This window comes from Scardinius erythrophthalmus, assembly GCF_964197995.2.
Source record: "Scardinius erythrophthalmus genome assembly, chromosome: 18".
Taxonomy (NCBI): domain Eukaryota; kingdom Metazoa; phylum Chordata; class Actinopteri; order Cypriniformes; family Leuciscidae; genus Scardinius; species Scardinius erythrophthalmus.
In genome coordinates, this window is record NC_138238.1 from 28252621 (window position 1) to 28274983 (window position 22363).

A 22363-nucleotide genomic window follows, 5' to 3' on the forward strand; every position below is an offset into this window, starting at 1 on the left:
TTCACATTTGTTAGTTTTAAGGTCATCAATGCTAGTGTACTTCTAAACTTATTGCAGACACTCATTTCAAAGTCTTTTCTTCCTGGAAAATTGAAAAAATATTGATGACGCTAGAAATTCCTTTGTGCTTTGAGGTTAAGCAATGATAATACATATGCTTTTGTAGAAGCCACAAGTCACTAAGATGATGATCTTTTTCTTCGCATTTATTTTCTAGCTATATAGCTATATATTTCTAGCTATTATTTTCTAGCTATATAACTCATCCTTTTTTCTTTCCAAACCATGTTTGCAATGTTGTCATTCATCTAGGGCTGTAACTGACGATTTTTCTGATAATTGATTAATCTGTTGATTATATCTTTGATTAATCAAAATGGTATTTTCTGTATTTCAAACAATTTGCAATGTGAAGGCTGGAAAACCAAACAAATATAGTGAACGTACAATATCTAACAAGATCAGTTTAGAATTCGATGAGCAATCTAATCATATGTAGTGATCAGTGCTGTAGATATTAAAGGACTTTAAAAAGGATGTTAAAAAGACACTGTGCTCTGTTTTTAATGATCCTATTTTAATTGCTCCTATTATTATATCACCGATAATTAGATCAATAATGAATCACACTGTATTCTGGGACTAACATGGCATGCTTTTCTAAAAGTACATTCAAAATAACGAGAGCATAAATGTAATACTGGCATCTGCAAAGACAATGAAGATTGTTTGATTTACAGGTGTTTTGTTGTAATGTTTCGTGTGCATGGTAATTAAGAGACCTTTAGAGGATAAGACTGGTAATAATAGGATTCACATTAATCAGTAGTATTGTATGCTAACAATTTTTTTTTTTTTTGCGTAAATAAATACAGAAAAAGATTTAATTAACAATGGTTTTGAGAATCAATATCAAAACAACCTAGTTTAAAAAACAATAGATAGATAGATAGATAGATAGATAGATAGATCTCACCATCGACCAGTCTTATTCAATAGAAAATGTTAAAACAGAAAGAAATGCTAATCTTTGACATAAATTACTTTGATGCAGAAGTTTAAAATGTATTAATTTTTTTGTTTTGTTTTGTTTGTTTGTTTTTGCAGAGTTCTAGCAAGCTTCATAATGGGTCTCTTCAATTTGTATGAGGATCTTTACTTCACATATCTGGAGATCAATCCACTTGGTGTGTGCTTTCTTTTTGTCTCAGTTTCCTGTTATTTGAGTTAATGATTTTTAAGGCAAGCATGACTGCTAATATTTACTCATACTTAAAGTTCTAACTAATATGTGATGTGGGATTTTGAGTCTACTTACTGACCATGTGATGCATATTACACAATTACTTGTCACTATTTTTGTTCACTTGTTTTTTTGGCATGATCGTTTTCATAGTAACCCATCTCTTAATGGCATGTAAAGGTGACAAATATGGTTGGTCACTTCGAGTCAGTCAGCCCCTTCCTGATGGTTCTTGTCCACAGTAAAGGCCCCTAAATAAATCAAGCAAAATCGAAGAACGAACTGATGTGCATCATTTCACATAAAATGAGGCCAAACCGTAGCCTAGCAAGACTACATATGTAAAAACAAATATTGCATCACAATAAGTGTAATTGTGATTGTCAAAACATTTGATAACTAAATAGAATTTTATGAAGTTTAGTGACAACATGTTACAATGTTTACATTGTACAATGACTGGTAGGATACAGTTTTTATTATTGCTTGACAAAAATTTCAAGATTTCAATTCCATTCTTGTGATTTGATTCCGATTTTGATTCAATATTGACTAATTTGGATACATATTTATTTAAAATTTTATTTAAAAAAATAATCTCACCTAATGCTGTAAACATAGAGGGCCCAATCTGCTGGTATTATTAAAGGTTAAAAATAACAAATTAAATGAAATATAATGCAGTTTTTATTTGCATTATATTTATTATAATTATTTAATGATATAAGTTAAAATATAATAAATATATAATACAGTGCTCAGCAAAATCTCCTCTCTAGCTATTTTTTCTATTCAATTAACATGCTATGGTCATTAAATGGATTTCCTGAGGTAAATGTGACGTTATGTGACATAATTGTTCTCCTGCTGTTATATTGACCTCTTTCCGTGGTTGAAAAACACTAATTGGTCGATATTATGTATACTTTCGGTAAGTTGTACTGCATCTTTAAATAAAAAAGTAACAGATGATCGGTTCCCGTGCACTTGAACTGAGGCGCTCAGCGATCCGTCACGTCACATTTACAAGCGCCAAACGTATTTTTGTCTGAATTTCGTAATAAAATTGACGGAATCTAAGAGCTGAGACTTAGTTTAATATTAAAAGTACCTCTTTGCTCTGCAATTTTTCTGTGCGTGAGAAAATGGATGTGTGGCGTGAGAGCGTGTTAAAAGTGTCAATTGCATGAGTCTCACGCTCAATGCGTGAGAGTTGGCAGCCCTGTAAAGTGCTAAACGTGATGTGACTAGAGTGCCAAACTGCAGAGCCCATGCTAACATATCCACGTTGCTATGATCAGATGCTTTATTTAAAAAAATGCTTGCTGTTTTCTTAATTTTGTTGTGTGTTTGTTATTGAGAGGAAAGCATGCAGCACATATTTACATATTCACCTAAACTTTGCTCTCAGCAGAGCAGGTGGCGTTGGATGTTCGATAACAGTATATCGCTGGTCACGTATTTAAAACTTCGTTTTACCCCTTAATAAAGAACTTTGCCGTGAATATATCGGGGCCTTAAGCTGTCATGCAGCAGACTTCATACCTTTGGTCAAATGTGAGAGTACTCAGCACCATTTGAGCTATGGACAAAAGTCTGTTTTGACTTGGGCCAGTAACACCATCCAGAACGCCCTAGCACAAGGGCTGCAGAGTTTAGCTCCATGCCTCCTGCCCTAATCAAACTCATTTAAACAAACTCAGAGATCTTCAGGTGTGTTTGATTAGGGTGCCCTTCAAGTGGAGTTGGAAATATCATAATTAAGTGTTTCGAACACATGAATCACCAAGTGAAGTCATATTTACAAGTGGGAAGCTCTAGAATTCTTAGAATGCATTGGAAGGGGTGTGTTGATTGTAACGATGGGGGTCTGTGTAGTATTATAGACCAGAGATGTCCAAACCAGGGCCTGTGGGCCAAAGTTGGCCAGTGATAAGCTTTGATTTGGCCTGCCATGCCATGAGAAGAAAAATATAGGCTAGGAAAAAAAACATGCCGTTAAAGTAGACTGCAGGTGTAGACTTGAAAATTAAGCTTTTTCCCCATTGTGGTTGAATCACGGAAGCAACACCAGTCATTTTGACGAGATCTCTTTTTTATTATTTTATGTCAGACAAATAAGAGAATCCGACGAGATGGTGTCTTCATGCCAGCTTCTCTGCTGCTCTGGACACAAAAGGCCTATTTAAGACAGGACTAGTTTAACTTGGAGAGGTAGGGTAAAGTAATAATTACCAGAGCTTCTCTGTGATTTTAGTCCCATCCGAATGTGCCATCTCAGTAATCATTACGGACAATGTCAGTAAAGATTACGACGACTTTTACATTCAGTAAAAAGGTCCGGAAAAATTACTTCAGGTAATACTAATCCCGTGTGAATAAATATGTACGTAAATATTTCATCATTTCCTGTTTAAAAGTAGCCTGACTGCGTCAGACTTCGTACTTCCGCTCAATTTCAGTTCGCTTCTGTACTCAGTCTGAGATAGCGACCTTTCTCCCCGTTTTCCTCCGGCCTCAAAACAGCCAGCCAATCAACGAACAGAGGGCGGGCTGAGAGCCGTGACGTAGACTCTGATTGTACCGTGGATGCGTAGATTTACTTCACATAATCTGTAAAAGTTGTTCACAGCCATGTTCACTCCGGTATTTCGCTCGATGGTTTTGTTTTCGCATCATACATGTGTTTACAGTGGAAGTTAGATGCAACTGAGCCTGCGCATAAAACACGTCATAACCAAACGTTATGTGTTTGGGTAACCAATGATTTTAAACTTCAGACAATTACTGTACGGTATTACCAGGCTAGTTTAAAAGTAGTTTTCCACGGTTTTTCAAGTTTGAAGATGCTTGAAAAAGCATTCAGTTGCGTTCTAGACGCTGGGACAAGTCTGTGGCAAAACTCACACATACCATTCAGATCAGAAAGAAGATCGAAAGCACTTGTTAGAGGCACAAAACATCTTTTAGCATTAGGTAAGTGCCTATTACCAACACAATCCAATCTCAAGTTAATTAATACATCGTTCGACCGGACATAACTGTTTTATATATATAAATATAGGTTATATGTGTTTGCGCACATGATATCAGGAAGCAACGTAATACGCACATGGCGCCAGGAGGGTGGCGGCGATGCGCAAATCGAGTTACCCCTCCCACTTCTGCTAGTTTTACTGAGATATATTATCCTGTGCAAATTGGCCATTAATATTACAGACATCCTGAGGTAAAATTACGTTACTCCATCTACCCTTGTAAAGTTAATCCCATCCGAATAGGGCTAAAGGCTGGGTTTTATAGGCTACTTATAGGAAAGAATTACATTACCAGAAAAACATATACTTCGTGCTTGCACGCGGCACAATCATCTTTTCTTATAGAGAACAGGCCTGGTGTACTACAGTCGACAATACACATCATCATTGGAAAACCTTTGCATCAGTGGTCTGGACTTATCTAGGTTTTTTCTATACTAGTGGTTGCACAGACTAGTCGACTTTAATGCTTTGTCATTACGCTTTAAGCTTGATGTCGACTTGTCGCTGATCATGGCCTATAGGGTGCAACAGGATAAGATGTCTTTGAAGTCCACATTTACACTCAGTTTCCAAGAGTTAAAATGACAAATCAATGCATACTCCGAGAGCACTCCATCTGTGAGCAATATAACGACCCAAAGACAAAAGAACTGATAAAAAATAAGCTGTTATGTAGGAGCAATAGCCATAGCTGTACACAAGGCAACCCGCATTCGAGTCTCGGCTCGAGGTTCAGGCTTACGGTGTGTGTCCACTGGACTCAACTTTAATCACATAAAACCCCTATTCTATACAGTGGAAATTCTAGTTCTTTTTTTATCATCCTTTTTTTAATATAGAAAAAAAGAACATTTGTTGCTGAACTGAATTAAAATTTGTTATTAAAATTAAAAAGTTATTTTAGGTCATTTTTATGTTTGTTTTGTCTTTGTATTTGTGTAAATAAGTCTTGGAAGTTTGCTGAGGTCCCCAAGTGGGCCCTGGCCTTTGGTTGAGAACCACTGCTATAGACAGTAATTTGTTCCATCCTTTAATTACAATAAATTAATTTGTTTATACCATCCAGTGTTTTTGTTGTGTTAGTCTTTACCTTCCTTATAAACTGGTACTGAATAAAAAAGAAAACTAAGAGAAGCTGGTACTAAAATACATGAACAGGATGGTAATGACAGAATGCCAATCATATGTCATTTTCTGTGTCCATATATGCAGTGGTCACTAAGGACGGAGTGTACGTATTGGATATGGCAGCTAAAATTGATGCTGCTGCCGACTACATCTGCAAGCCCAAGTGGGGTGATGTGGAGTTTCCTCCTCCGTTTGGCAGAGAAGCTTATCCTGAGGTAAAAGCGGAGTAAGGTCATGCCATTGCACACAACTGTCAGAGAGCGCATGTTCTGTGGCTCATATTTTCTGTGTTTTTCTGTGTGTACAGGAAGCGTACATAGCAGATCTCGATGCTAAGAGTGGCGCCAGTCTGAAACTCACCCTGCTGAACCCCAGAGGACGCATTTGGACCATGGTGGCTGGTGGCGGTGCATCAGTGGTTTACAGGTGGTGCTTCCAAAATCCTGTGCCCGGTTGCATGAAGCACCTTTAAGTGTCTAATTTAAACCCTTAACGCTTAAGTCTAATTTTCCCTGTTCAAACAAAAATGAAAATTCTATCATTGTTTACTCACCCTCATGTTGTTCCAAATCTGTATGAATGTCTTTCTTCTGCTGAACACAAAATAAAATATTTTGAAAAATGTGTGTTACTAAACAGTTGATGGACCCATTGACTTCCATAGTATGAAAAAATACTATGAAAGTCAGTGGGGTCCCAGCAACTGTTTGGTTACCTTCTTTTGTGTTCAGTAGAAGAAAGAAATTCTTACAGGTTTGGAAAAAATTGAAGGTGAGTAAATGATGACAGAATTTTCATTTCAGTAAAGTTGACTGACTGGAACAGGTAGTCCGAGCTGCTGTAATGTGGGGTGGAGGCAGGGACTAAAATGCATATTCATGGATCCGCTTATACTAAATGAAGCAAGGGTGTAGAGTTATATTTAAGCTATTGTATGCAGAAATTATTTTCACAGGGAAAAAAAAAACGTTTAATAATGTAATTTTGGTGAACAAAGATGAGTTTTAAGGGATAAAATGATTGACTACAGTGGGACTTTAATATGTCATCCTGTAAGAACTTTGTTAAAGCACAGTTACATATATGTGAAACATTATTGTTATTTACGGTCATTTCATTCCAGGTAAACATGATTGTGTGTTCAATTGATGTAGATACAAATGACTTCTTCAGATTCCCGCTAATAAATAAGTTCATGTTCCTTTCCTCCTGGTTCAGTACAACATTTTTAAGAGGTCTGCATGTTCTTTGTGTGTTTTATAATATTTTAATATAAATATACATATTAAAACTGGGCTGTATATGTGATCATTGTGGGTAATGGTTCACAATAAGGTTTCATTTTTTCAAGGTTTCATTCAATAACATACTTCTTTAGTATGTAATAATCTTTGTTTAATGTTCATTTCAACATTTCATAATACATTTTTTAAATCAAATATTGAATTTGTTAACATTACTGAATGCACAGTGAACATGAACTATTTTTATAAACTAACATTGCTTATTGTTAGTTCCTGTTATCTAATGCATTAATGTTAACAAATCAGTCCTTAAGACCTTCTAAATTGTTACCCTTGTTTGTTTAGTGACACCATCTGTGATCTGGGTGGAGTAGATGAGCTGGCCAACTATGGGGAATACTCTGGAGCTCCCAGTGAGCAGCAGACGTACGACTACGCCAAGACTATCCTCTCTCTAATGACCCACGAGAAACACCCAGATGGTGAGCTTGTGTGTGTGAAAGAATAGCATGTTTTTTGGGCACTAATTACTAGCATGAAAAATATAGAATAATAATAGAAAAAATAAGTATAGTAAATTGTTTTATTTGTGATAATGCAATGAAACATGCCAAATAGTGTGTACATAATTTTTTGGGTAGGCTGCCGTACAAAGAATTTATGGACGCATGCCAAATCAAGAGAGAATCAACAAAATATTAATAATTCTATGCATTTTTTTGCATAGTCAAATAAAACCTGCAGATTTTGTCATATAAATGCCTTAAACAAGATTTTACAATGTACTTACAATGTATTTATTGTGTTCATATTGTATTGCAAAACACTTTTGCTGCTATTGAGTTGGGATATGGGTAAGGTTATGCCGAGTTCAGACTGCATGATTTTAGCCCCGATTTTGGCTCGCCGACAGGTTTTGAGAAATCGCCGACAAATGCCCGAAATCACAGGCAAATCGGTGCTCGTTCACGCGAGTGACAATCACGCAGTGTGAATGAGCAAAGACGCAATCTGAGAGAATCGCCGACGAGTCGCCGACGCCCGTGAGATATTTGGCATGCTAAATATCTGGACCTGTCGGCGATTCCAAATCCTGCTGTGTGAAAGTGTTCTGACCGTCTATGGTTCTGACTGAAAACTACATCGGCGATGACCGACAGCCAATGAGAGAGCCAGATACAGAGCAGCGGGGAGTTCGGGGAGGAGTTATAGACCACAATATTAGTATTTTAATAGATATATTTACAATTATATCAAACAGAAACAAAGCACAAACATGTGCTTGACCAGCAGCAACAGCAACACATTGCAACATTATTTATTTACCCCAAACTCTCTTTGCAGAACACACAGTCCTTGCTCCCCTTGTCTTCCCAGCCATTTCCTCATACATAATATGTTTTTCTTTTTCTCCTTTTCGCTGCAAATCAGTGCACAGACAATTTGGATCGCAAGCTTCTTGCAGGCTATTATTTTTAATAACAATTTCAAACTCGCGCGAGAACTGCGGTCTTACGCACGCGGGATTTTGCCCTATTTCCTTATCACTTCTCGCGTGTGTTTGGTTGCGAAACGTAGTTTGCGGGCCAGACAGAAGTTGTCGGCGATTCTTCCTCCTGAAAGTCATGCAGTGTGAAACCTCCTGTCGCCGATGCATCGTGCAGTGTGAACACACCAGCAACTGAAAGTTACCCTGGATAGTCATGCAGTGTGAAAAGAACAGTGACCCGACTACTTTGAAAATCGTGCAGTCTGAACTCGGCATTAGGGACAGGTTTGGTGGGTTAAGGTGTAAAAGAAGGCTCAACAGTGTAATTATAGATTTAATTACAGAAATGAATTACAGCTGTAATTACCTGCAGGTAATTTAAAAAATTTAATTACAATTTAAAACATGTATGTTAATGCAGTCGGAAGACATGCGCCAACATAAATGCTGGCAGTGAGTGCATGGTTAATCCAGGATACAGGCGAGACTTCTGTCCTTACTAATGTTTTTGCAGTTGTCCATGCTTGTGTGACTTTCTCTTATAGCCGCTATGCTGCTGAGCTTATAGGTCTCCATTGTATGGAGTGCTTTTAGCTAGGTCAGTGGCTTGGCTTGCAGCCGATCTGGACCTTCGCTATCAACACAGCGGGATTTTATATATCCCCGGCCATAGCTCCACCTATCGGTGACACAGTGTCGTTAGACCGACTCGAAAGGGAACGTGTCCGGTTACTTAACGTAACCTCGGTACCCTGAGAGGAGGGAACGAGACACTGCGTACGCTGCCATGTTACATATCTCAGAGTCATATATCTAGATCTTACAGAGGGGGGAGCCCGCCTCTATTTCGCGCGCTTGAGCGCCATTGGTGGGTGAATTCTAGCCCGTGAGATTTCATAAGGCTTCAGTTGTTCGAAAAAAGGAGGGATAACCCCCATAGCGCCACCTATCGGTGACGCTGTGTCTCATTCCCTCCTCTCAGTGAACCGAGGTTACGTTAGGTAACGGACACATTTTCTCTTCTCCAAATCACTAAACTCTGTCAACACAACCCGCTGCGCAGGCGATGCTTCGTATCTTCATCTAGACAGCGTGGAGAATGCAACGGCAGCGTAGACAAACCCGACATTGCGATGTTCATCACGGTGCCGAATAATATCCGGTACGTCCATAAAAATATATTTAGAATTTGATGCGAGTAGATTAAAACAATGGCCGGTAACAAGCATACTGTATGCCTATCTGAGTGTGGTATAACCATACTTATTAGCAAATAATAATCAGAATAGTGAAAATTGCATGTAAACTGGAGTGAAGAGTTCTGCTTGTGTCATGTAAACATCTTACTGCGATTTAGATCTTACTCTGATTATTAGAAATAATCGCATTATTGGTGCACATTTAAACGTAGCCATTGAATCATTATTTTCCTGTTAATCACAATTGTAAAGCTGCTTTGAAACAATCTGTATTTTATAAAGCGCTATAAAAATAAAGGTGACTTGACTTGATCAATAATCTATATACCGTGCCCTCCACAAATAAAAGCCACCTTTGGTAAATTTGAGCAAAACAGCCCATGGGAAAATATCTTTAGCTTTTATACTCTTAGTATTTCATTCAAAATAATCACAAAAATCTAACCTTTAAAAATTTGTAAAAAAATAATAAGAAAAAGCCTCACAGCATTAAAGATCCACCGCCATACTTTGTTTCCCAGAATCCTCTGATTAACCCCAAAGTCTTCAAAATGGAGCCAAACATCAAGTAACATTTGGCAAAAAAGAAACCTTAAACAGAACATCTAGGAAATTTTCCGTTGATGCCCATTCTGTCGGACTAATGTTGTTCCTGAATTCAGGAATAGGAATTTGATGAAATTTAGAAATTCAGATTTCAAATTCAATTTGTCCCACCCCAATCTTGCCTTACAGGAAAGGTGTTGATCATTGGTGGCAGTATTGCTAACTTCACTAATGTAGCAGCTACATTTAAGGTATGACGACTTCTCTGTCTTGGTATTCATCATTATTAGATCATGTCATGTTGCTCTTTTTTTATCATGTTTCATCACATTTCATGACACTCATCAGGGCATTGTGAGGGCTATCAAAGACTACCAGGGGCCTTTAAAAGAACATGAGGTTACCATCTTTGTCCGACGTGGAGGTCCAAACTACCAGGAAGGGCTGAGAGTGATGGAGGAAGTAGGTAAGTGTTTTTTGTTTTTTTGTTTTTGGAAGAGCAGCTTATCAAGGGTGCTGTTTACATCTGGTATTAACATTAACATTGCCTGAAACCAATTTGGATGGTACTGAAAAAAGGTGTAAATGGGGTCCAAAATAAGATTTGTCTGGTGCAAGCTCATTTAGAGGTAGTAGAAAATGACCACCTAGCAATTAGGGATTAGGGAAATGTGTAATTAATTATTAATAATAGCGTCTCCGTCTATTGAGCTCTGACAGCGCAGTGTGTGAGACACGCCAAATTAAATGGAAAAGTGGAGAAAGCTTCCTTTTCAAGTGAAATTACATCTTATTAACTACCGAAATATTTTCTAATTTCAGTTATGCGTATGAATGAATTTCACTAAGGTTGATCAATGTTTTTTATTTCACTAGTGTTTGTAAGACAATTTTTTCAGTAATGCGTATTAATTAATTTCACTAAGGTAGATCAATGTTTTTCGTTTTAATGGTGTTTGTAAGAGGATTTTTTCAGTTATGCACATGAATGATTTTCACTAAGGTTGATCAATGTTTTTCGTTTCACTAGTGTTTGTAAGAGGCTTTTCAATAATTATGGCCTATACGACCCCTCATACACACACACACTCAAAGCACGCGCACTGAAAGCTGTCTTTCAGACAGCATGCAATCCTGAATTCGGTTCACTTTCGTGGATTCTTGTGCTTGAATGGTCAAATACACACACCATTATGTCAAAATGCCCATCATGTGGAATTTAATTATTTTTGTCACTTTTTCAAGAGGTCAATCTGACCTTTAAATCCTCATTTGGTCAAACGTCATTTCGTCATTTCGCAATACTGTATGTAATCGCAGTTCAAATTGAAACTTGACAAAATGTCCATGTGTTTACATGTGTGTGAATAGAAGTCATTACACACCATGCATGAGTAATCTCCTATTTCTCTTCTGGTTCCCTTTTCGTTGCAACAGGAAAGACTACTGGAATTCCCATCTACGTTTTCGGCACAGAGACTCACATGACTGCTATTGTTGGCATGGCGTTGGGTCATCGGCCAATTCCCAATCAGCCTCCAGCGGCAGCGCACACTGCCAATTTCCTGTTGAACACCAGTCCTAATGCAGCTGTAAGTGTGGTTTTGTAGTTTATCCCGATGGCTGATATAAGGGATGCAAACACATACAGCGTGTTTTTTTTTCAGCAATTAATTTACAGTTGGCAGTTTGTGGTGACATGAGCGAAACCGGCCGTAGATGAACTTATAAATGAGCAGAAACACGATGCAGTGACTACCAAAAGGAGTGAAGACGTTGGAGCACATGTGGTCTGTCTTTTGTTAGACACACGTCAGAAAATGCTCTGTGATTCATACACTGATAAGTGTTTGTTTCATTCATGTACGTGTGAATATTGTTATACAATAATAATTTCTGTCATTGGATTAGAATACAGTTCAAATTCATACATATTACAACTATTATATGAGTAATAACATTGCATTATGGGCAGGGCTTGAAAACAGAATCAAAATCAGTCGGTTCACTCCGAACAAAATCAATATTTTCAATCAATCAATATCAACAGTTTCTGTTCTTGCATTCCTTCTGTAACATTACCTTTCCAAGAACGGTTGATTAGAAAAAAATCTGGTTAATAAATTTTTTTAAAAACTTGCTTTGTTTTGTTTTGTTTTGTTTGTTTTTTTGGGTATACTTTATACAAGCCTGACTACGTCAGACTTCGTACTTCCGCTCAATTTCAGTTCGCTTCTGTACTAACGACCGTTTTCCCCGTTTTCCTCCGGCCTGAAAACAGCCGGCCAATCAACGAACAGAGGGCGGGCTGAGAGCCGTGACGTAGACGCTGATTGTACCGTGGATACGTAGATTTACTTCACATAATCTGCTTGAACAGAATTGTATACTAAGAACTTGTGACTAAGCCTCGTAGCTCCGTGGATCCGCAAACTTTGTAACCTCTAAGTTGATGAAATGCAATGCACTTACTGCCTCAGATGAATCTCCAACATTCACTGGTGAAAAACCTTGTTACTCCATTTGATCTTGATCTTGGTCAAATGTTAAAAATATAATGACGCATGCAAGTGTCATGGTCTTTGACTTTTTTATTTTGAAATTCTGTTCCATTTCCATTGCTACTTATGATGACTTGAGAACTGAGCGTGGACATTTCACTCAAGTTGGATGCAGAAAACAGAACAATAAAATAACGTTATTAACCGGTTGAAGGTCATTACAAACAAGCGTTTCTGTTCATACCAATTAAACTTGATTTGGTTTTCGTTTATTTTCCTGTTAAAATTATGTTCGTTTACAGTTTTTGTTTTTGTTCCTTGAACCCTGATTATGGTAATAAATTCTAGATGGCAGTGGCCCATAAACCCTTCCAGAAAAAGTTCTTTCTTTTGTTCTTTCTTTCAGACACCATCAAGAACCAGAAATCCTTCATTCTCTGAACACAAATTGAGCAATAGTTTCACAGATGTCATGACACCCACAGCAGGTGCTCCACCAGGTATTTGGAGCTCAGTTGATGTTAAAACAATCAGTTACAGCAACTTTTAAAGACAACTTTAGTAGAACCTTAACAAGCTAATTTGCATTGATTCAGAATTGTGCATTAATTCTTTTAACTGTAGCTCAATTTAAAGATGCGCTAAGTAACTTTTTTTTTGGTTTAACTGAACTTTATACTGATGCCAATCAGTGTGAATGCAGCTTCACACAAAATGTAAGATTTGCCAGCATCTTGTAATTTGGTATACCTCTAACTAACATGAACAAGTTTTAAATGTTTAAGAAAACATATTAGCCATATCATCTTCCAGGTCGTCTTCCAGGTTCTCCAAAAAGGTACAGTGCATGTCACAAGTGCAAAAAAACACTTGAGCTGGCCACCACAAACCAGTTATCTGCATCACCACAAATCAGTAACCTGAAGTGCCAACTAGTCTCTCCCTATGGAGGATCCCTTTACCACTCTACAGATAAGGCGTTGTCGGGAAAATTCGTTTCGTGTTCCTACCCCGAAGCGACAAAATAAAATAAAATTCTTTATCAAAATTTATAAGGAAAGACAAGTACTTTGTTTAGGCTTGGCTTGTAGGGAATTCCAAACTTGAGCACGTATATTCAAACGCACATAACTATAGAACCCATTCTAAATGCGCAGTGCCCATCAGCGTTTCTCACAGGTTCGCGTTTAAAGTCTGTGTAGAGAGAATGGTGTCGTCTTAGCGGCCCTTAATTTAAAGGGGTGGTTTACTGCTTTTTTTCTTTGCATGATTGTGTTTATGGGGTGCAATATAACATGTCTTCGGGGTTTTTATTTTTGTTTAAGTCTTATTTTTCATAAATTTCACCTTTATTGTAAGCCGCTTTCTCCTTTGTCATTTGAACGACCGGTTGACTTCCTGATTCTATGAAAACACTCCCTCGGAAACAGGCAATGGGCTCAGATTGGTTAGTTGGGCCGGTGTGTTGTAATTGGCTAAACTGCGTAGTGCATGTTGTCCGGAAACTTCACGCCCATTACCTTTACGGGCGAAAGTTGCATGTGCTCCAGTCAAATGTAAATATCAGACCCAGAAAGCGGCAATGAATAGAGTCAAGCAACCTCCGCAAACACGGCTCTTACAAAACGTTTCTGAATGGTACATTTTTTATTATTATTATTCTATTCTAATCTACTATTATTATATATGTATTTCGATATGCTGTTACTTGAAAATGCTACTGCTGCTTGTTAGCTTTTGAGATACGGTTTTCTCCTGATTAAACATTTAATATAACTGAATAAATGACTGAGTAATACCGTTTTTTAAAGTTATTGTTTTAACTTCAGCAGTTTGAAGTTTGCTGTTGCGATTAGGCTACATATATATTTTTTTAACTTTATACACGTTTGTCTTATACACACAAAATAGCATCGAACTAACTGGCTATAAACAAACAGCGTTGGCATTGGTTTACGTTCTTTATCAAATCGATCGTCATAAAATATACATGGAAAATACATTTACAAAATTAGTGCATAATTACAAATTCAGGTTCAAAATGTTTGTACGCGTTTGTATGTGTAAGTGGCTACTAAAGCCAGCGCTGGCATTTGTTTACGTCCTTGATAAAACTAAAACATTACGTCTGAAATTATACATGCAAATACATTTCAAATTATTAAGTCTTACTTACAGGTTGTGGCCCAACAACTGCTGTCTCTGGTTGTAAAGTTGGAACTGCTTCATGTTTTAGTAACAGTTTCTTGTTGAATCCGGCATTGAATTCGTGGAGATTCTGGAAGCTGTCTTCCGTAAAATGCTCAGCACAGAGAGCTATTACGATTGAAATTTTCAGGAACATAATCAAACTTTATTATTTTCAAATTTTCAAAAAATAATAAATTATCAAATTTTAGCCATTGTTGACGAACTACAGCGTCCGTATGAAGCCCGAACACAGAAGACCTGGCAGCTGGGTGAAAATAACACACTTTCGACAGCATGGCTACAGCTCTCCATTATAACTCCTCCTCTTCGACAAAGCCGCAGAAATATGGCCATGCCCCCTTTTTTGCATGGGTTAGTTATGTATAAAACCCGGGAAGTACCTCGTTGTAGTCCCATTCGAGTCGTTTTTGTAGGCATTAAACTTCCTGATTTTTAAAAGTCGATATCTCTGCTTACATTGAACTTTCAGCGCAGCAACTTTGCAGATAATGTTCATGCACCAACAGCAACATTACACACTATTTAAAATGAAAAAAGTGAAATCACAATCAACCACCCCTTTAATAACAAATGATCGTAGCGACGGAAGCAAATCAATCAAAACTAACTTTAGCTGGAAAATTACTTTATTAAAGAACCGCTATAAAGCCAAAACATTCTCTGTTACCTTAAATTATACGTTTATCTATGTAAAGCTGCTTTGAAACAATCTACATTGTTAAAAGCGCTATATAAATGAAGATGAAAAAAAAAAAAAGTGTTAACTTATATGAAAATCAAGATCAAGCAGGAAATTACCATTTAGAGGTTTGTTTTCTCTGAGCTCAACTAGGTTTCTTTTACATTTGAATTTGAATGCCTGAGCATTTGAATTTATATTTATTTTCAAATATATATTTATTTAATGTACATTTTTTTGTTTATTAATATAAAAGTTCAGTTATTTTCTTAAATGATCAATGTTCTTTTAAAAGTTACACTAAAAAATGTACTATAAAATTTACAGTAACTTACTGGCAATTTTGGTTGCCAGCAAGACTGTAAATATACAGGAGTACCGTAAATCATTAACTACAATTGTACTGCAAAAAAACAGTGTACTGCTGTGTACATATACTGTAAATATAGCCTTTTTTCTTTCTTTTTTACATTTGTTTACTATAAATATGGGACTGAAATTAAATTTTTTCAATTAATGGCAAAATACAATAACAGTGTAACTAACAAAAACAAGATTTTATTTTAATATGTACAATATCTTATTTTACTATAAAATTTGCAGCAATTATTTATCATGCTCCCACTACTCATAGCATAAAATACAGTAATACTGTAAATAGCAAAAACCAGTAAGTAATTGTCAAGTTTTACTGTAAAATTCACAGCAATTGTTTACAGTATACTGTGATTAGTTTAAAAGGCCAATGTAGTGCTTTAGATTTACATTTAGAAATTAAGATGCTGCCATCTTTCTTAAGTAATTTTGCCCCCTGTAATTTGGCTCCATATCTCAGGTGAAAATTGACATTTTGACCCCCCTCTACAGAATAGTGGATATACACATCCATGACATTTAATATTTTGGCTTTCTTCTTCATTTATGTATTTCTTTCGCCAGAAAAAAATTATCAAAATCAAAAACTTTAGCTGGGGACATCTGTTTGAGTTGACACGGAATGACCCTTTAGAGTTTGGTGATAAATCGATTCATAGTGCCAGTTTCATTTATTTTCTGCTGAGTGTAGAAAAATTGGCTGAAAGTCTACTTGCACCTGTCCTTTTGCTACACAGTGCCATTATGCTTACAAGCATGTGATTGTGTGAATGCTGGGAGATATTAAAATCAGATGCTAAAAATGAATACACACCGTTTACGAGTTCTGTGTGAAACTGATAATAACATTTTTATTTATACTGTGAAAAGTTACTTACTGCACCTTTAATTATTTTCCATTTTCTTTGTACATCCCCCCCCCCCCCCCCACTGTTTTTGTCCTTTTAGTAATTGGTTTATTTTTATTTCACTTCCATTCCATCTCTTTTCTCTCCTTATGCTGTCATGTTTTCTTTCTCTCTTCATCATAATAATTAGTTTCCACTCTTTGCCATTCGTGGTCTGTGATGGTCATGTTTAATGCAGCGGTTAAAGGTAAGAGCTCAGGGCTGGTCGAATGTTTAGTGTGTTTCTTATTAGTAAATTATATAAAAGCTAGTTCTGGTCCTCTGATTTGATTGTTCAAGATTGCTGATGTTCAGAATGAGAGAACAGGGACATTTTACTGTTTGTCACTACTCTTGACTGTGTTTTTTAAACCAACATCTGTGAACAAAGTTGTGTGATTGCTTGGAGCAAAGTGATGATTATTGACTACTTAAAACTAACTGTCTGATGCGTAAATTAGGTGGTTTTCACATTAGGCGATTTTTTTCCAGCGCCCCTTGCAGTGTTGGGACTGGTTTCAAACTCACTCGATTGCCAAATTGTTCATTATTTGTACATTACCTGCACTTGTGGTGAACAGGTCTCTGGTTTGATACCGTGGTCCATTTCCTGGTCTGTATGGCAGCTTTCACCATATCAATTGTTCATACAAACCATGCTCTGTTCGAACAAAGTTGCCAGTGTGAATCTTTGAAGGACATCTTAACTCTACATGGGGGCAGTTTTAGAATACCTCCATTTGTACAGTTTTTATTGAAATGTATGCGTATAACTCATGTTGTTCCAAACTTCTATGACTAACTTTCTTCTGTCAAACACACAAGACATTCTGAGGAAAGTTGGGGTCTAAACAACATTGGACTCCAGTGACTTTCATTGTATGAAAAAAATACATTTTTGTTCAGCTCAAATACCACAAGCTATATATTTGAATTAGCATACTGCTTGCATACCACGATACTATCATAGCACCAATATAACACAGAGCAAATCAATGGCAAAACACTACTAGACCATAGACCAGTCTTGTCTCTCTTGTAAAAATGTCTGTCTGTAATTTGATTGGCTGTCATTGCTGAATTTGTAAAAGCTGTTGCACCTCTCTTTGTGCTTGGCAGAACTGAATGGTCATTTATTTATTTACATAGTTTTGATTTGTGGAATTAAGCAGATAAATGACTTGGAGTTGAATCTAACTGTAATGTTTGTCTCTCTACCCCTTTAGCTAAACCCACGACTCTCTTCAGCAGGCAGACCAAGGCAATTGTGTGGGGCATGCAGACACGGGCAGTTCAGGGAATGTTGGACTTTGATTACGTGTGTTCACGTGATGAACCCTCTGTTGTCGCAATGGTCTACCCCTTCACGTAAATACATTTAAAAAACATTTTGTGCTGAGTTACGATCAGACTATCCAATGTAATATAACTTGTATCATGTCTAATACTTGCTTTATTCAGCTCATCATGGCACTGAGGATTGTCAAATGGGATTTGAGGGCATGTTTGTATATTTCAGTGGTGACCACAAGCAGAAGTTTTACTGGGGTCATAAGGAGATCTTATTGCCGGTCTACAAGAATATGGCCGATGCTATGAAGAAACATCCAGACGTTGATGTGCTCATAAATTTTGCCTCCCTTCGTTCGGCTTTCGACAGCACCATGGAAACGTTGCAGTATCCTCAGGTAAAATCCCATATTGACAGCCCTGGGTTTCCGTTAGCTGGTAAATACAGCTAATAAAGTTTTTTTCATTACAGTCACTTCAATGCTGTGTGAGTAGCTAATGCTATGAGAACGCCTCGCAGCAGTGATAATCTCTGAAAGCCTGTTCAGAATCACATCAATTTATTGCCAGATTGCTCCTTGATGCACATATAAACTAAGCCCAACGTTGTTTTGTTCAGAGTTTCTGAATTGATTTCCTTTCAATTTGTGAGTTTGAATTTGAGTTGGCCACATCCAACTGGAAGTTTCGATTTGTTAAGCATTAGTTCATGCATTAGATACTGGGGATATTATATTAACTAAAAAGGACTAACACTTTTAAAGCATTATTTAAAGCATTCTTGTTTGATGTTCCCTTGTCTATGTTCTAATAAATTAAAAATACATTAATAACCAACATGGAATTTATAGTGAGCAGTTGAAAATTACCATTAGTTTAGATTAATAAATGTAAATATATTTTGTTCATGAACTCACAATGAACAGTTTGTTTTATTTGTCTTGTTCTCTGTCCGTATGTCATATAAACCTCCAAAAAAGGCCTTTCAAATGTTTTTCAAAACTTTCAAACAAGGCTTTGTCTAGTTAACATTGAATGTTTATATTGATTGCTTTTCTACATAAAAAGATTAGTTATATGAATTTATTTAAATCTCTATTTATTTTAATCCCACTTTCTTATATTCAAATCTAAATCACAATTCTCCGTTTTGTTTGCGACCTGTGGCTTTTGAGGTAATACTTTTGGGTTAAAAAGAGGGGCAGCAGCATTCACCCTCTGTTATTCATGTTATTCAACTTTTTTCCTCAGAATCTCAGAAAAAAATTCATGCCTTAAAATAGCTTGATAGTTACTCTACACCCTTGCCTCATTTGCTATACGCGGTTCTATGAATATGCAAATTAGCCCTGCCTCCACTCACTCACACCAGCTCAGAGATCCACTCGTTGATGTAATTGGTAGTTTGTTACGTCAGAAACTCCAGCGATTTCAAACCGCGTTTTTGAGACTGTCTTTGGTTCACTGCAGTTTTAAGGAGAAAAATGCTCAGCAATGGTGTTGACTTATGAATTTGCACATGGTTTGTCTTAAAGCATATTAAAAACACCACATAGACATATAAACAACATTAAAAACTTGATTTTCACCTCTGGGGGACTTAAAGATTCCAGCATCGATATTTGACCAATGTTTTACAATAAAAATGTTACAGTAACAGTAATTTATTAATTTGTGTCAGAAGTACACATGCTGAATCAAACTGATATTTACCATTTCATATAAAAAGAGAACACATACCTATTTGGTTGCACCTGCTTCCATTTATTTGCTATGACAGGAATGCACAAAGCAACTCCATTAATACTTTTAATTCAAAGGCTTACACATTTAGAAAAATATTGATAAATCAATTGGCCAAAATCAAATATGGCCATGCTCTGTTTGCATATAGATATATTGCTGCCTCATACGGTGATCAGAATCCCCATCGGATTGCAAGAAAGTTATTTAAAAACACTCACTGGTGTCTGAAAGTGAGTTTTGAGCTGAAAATTGTTTAAAATGTCTTACATTTTGAAGTTAGCTGGTAGCCTGATATAATAACATGGAAAATGAGCAGTGGTGATGACTGTCTCTGTACTCCGCCTCTGTTCATTACCATTCCACAAGCCCCTGTTGGTCCGCTTTGGACCAAGGTATTCTGTGGGCCAAAAATCCATGGCTGTTGGCCCAGAGGAAGCCCAGATGAGCTGCCCCGGAACTGACAGTGGAAATGCGACTGGCCCTGGCACGCATTAGTACACTCGCTTTTGGCCCGACAGGGGCTTCACATGTGGGGCTTAATGGCAGAAGCAGCAGGCATTACCCATTTGGGTAACTTGTCATTCTATAGCCGGACTCTGTGTTGAGGGATGCCTTTACAAAAGAAGTCAGTCCGAGGTCTTTAAAACAGCCAGGTAGACCTTATGGAACATAAAATGTCTGGAGCTTTTGGTATTACACTTTGCCTTTGGTAGTACACTTGAGAAGCATTTAAGGGAGACATGCAGATTTGTCATTGTCCTCATGAGGACGAACTTCAGTGGTGATGTGCATAAATCGCCAATTGGGGTGCACACACAGGCTGGTGCCCTCGTGTCCTTTACTTGTTCCTGTTTAGGACCTATTGCTTGTACTTGAGGCACTCATGGTCCCTCCATTCCAAAGGTTGCTGTCAGCATGTTTGCGGGGCTGTGCTGCTATTGCCTCTGGCCTCTGAAAAGCACATTGGTGATTTACAGGTCTTGTCGGTTTAGTCTCCGTGCTTGGAGTGTGTGGACTTTCTAAGGTAGTCCTGCGGACTAGGGTGAGTTATGCCATTAACCTTGTTTGGGTCGCAGGTTGCATCTTTTTGGCCTTCTCCCTTTGGTTTAAACTAGGATGAGAGGTTACATTTATTTTGCCTGGTTAAAAAATGTAGCGTTTATACGCCCACGTATAAATATAATTAACTATTATTCATAACGAATTATGAACAATAATTAATAATTTAATTATTTTCATAATTTACTGTAGCAGAATCAATAGTATGATCATTTTATCAGTTCATCCAACGAACAGAAAGCATAACCAATTATTAACTCTAGGAAATATAATATCTTCCTGGCCAAGAAAGAATAATCACCAGCTAACAATAAATTAAGAAATAAATTAAGGGTAAAAGCATAGGTAACTTAAAATCGAAGTTCAAGACAATAAATTTGATAAGCACATACACAAGCAATATCTTTTCAAATACCAACAATACTTTATTGATTATATACTAACACATAACTAACACAAACAAGACTCTATTGATCATTCTAACAACTAACACAAACACGCGCACGCATACACACACATTCATACAGGTTGCAGAAAGGAAGAGAGTAATAAGGAAAGAAATACAAAAGAAGAATGAGTTTGGGAAGAATGAGTTTAAGGGTAAGAGGAAGGAAATTCCGAATTTCTATATGCACTTGTAAGACATGACCTGAACGAACCATCAATCATTAATTTAACCCTTCTATCGTTTCTTAGACAGGTTATTACATCTATCAAAACACCAGTTCAGTTTTAGTCTGGAGGTACTTGCGTCTTTGCTTTTGCGTTCCTTTTGGGAATTCCTTTGGTGTATGATGTAAAGAGTCCATTGAAAATTGTTCTTGAATGAGTTTTACGTATACTGTAGGAAGAATCTCAGAAGAGAATTGGTTTGTTCGTTCAGAAGTCCTTAAGGAGGAGGGGGTCTGGAATGTTGTGGGCTCGAGTTGTGTCACTCTGAACCAATCATTCTTTTCCAAGCTATCTCACATTGACAAGTTCTTCCTTTAGCTGGGCTCATAAAAGTTCTTAGTTGGGGGTTTTCGTTGGTTAGCGTAGACCAGCTGGAGCCTGATTTTATGGCCCCGGATTGGTGATTTGACCCTGGAATGTGAGGACTCTTGTGTGAGACCTTGGTCTCTGTCTTTCTCTTAAACAGTCAGCGTTTTGGCAACAAAGTTTAGTATTGACCAGCTATTTAGTTAGTGTTGGGGGGTGAAATTAGTCAGGCTGGTCGGCGCCTGGATCCCGTGACAAGATGGATGAGTATAGAAGTCCTGACCAAATCTTGAATTAATATTCTGTTTGAATTGATATTCTGGAAGAAGATTATTTTGTGGTTGGTTTTCTACGCATTGTCGTTACAAAGAAGTACCGTATTTTCTATAAGAAAGTCGCACTTGTCCTAAATATATATTGCACTGGGTAAAATGCATTGTTGAGAGAAAAAAAAAACACAAGTTGCATGCATCGGTGTATAAATCATGTAAATCTCTTAATAGACATTTTCTTTTTTTTCTTTTTTCTTTTCTACTGAAATGATTTGTTTATTTATTTATTTTTAATTTTGTAAGCTGCAACAATCAGATTGTTAAACAACCGTACAATTCATTGAACGCACTGCATTCTATCCCTCACAGCCTCATTTTCATTCCTGTCAAAAAAAAATTGCGCTTCACTGACCAAGGTCTATAGGCCTGTACTGTACAGCAGACAATTTAAATTGAGCTGTGCAATTTTTGATTT

General features: G+C 37.0%; 1 protein-coding gene across 2 annotated transcripts in view; it reads left to right on the plus strand.

Annotated features, from left to right (window-relative positions):
* The window catches only part of aclyb (ATP citrate lyase b), a 74445-nt gene that overhangs the window by 32341 nt on the left and 19741 nt on the right, over window positions 1-22363 (plus strand). Inside the window, exons 6-16 of one of the 2 annotated variants that reach the window (XM_081392324.1) lie at window positions 1108-1187; window positions 5497-5627; window positions 5720-5838; window positions 7002-7138; window positions 10080-10141; window positions 10239-10356; window positions 11328-11482; window positions 12798-12891; window positions 16695-16751; window positions 17770-17911; window positions 18063-18231. In XM_081392324.1, coding sequence (XP_081248450.1) covers window positions 1108-1187; window positions 5497-5627; window positions 5720-5838; window positions 7002-7138; window positions 10080-10141; window positions 10239-10356; window positions 11328-11482; window positions 12798-12891; window positions 16695-16751; window positions 17770-17911; window positions 18063-18231 — 1264 coding nt within the window. The remainder of the gene's footprint in view (window positions 1-1107; window positions 1188-5496; window positions 5628-5719; window positions 5839-7001; window positions 7139-10079; window positions 10142-10238; window positions 10357-11327; window positions 11483-12797; window positions 12892-16694; window positions 16752-17769; window positions 17912-18062; window positions 18232-22363) is intronic. The other variant, XM_081392325.1, reaches the window with a different exon arrangement.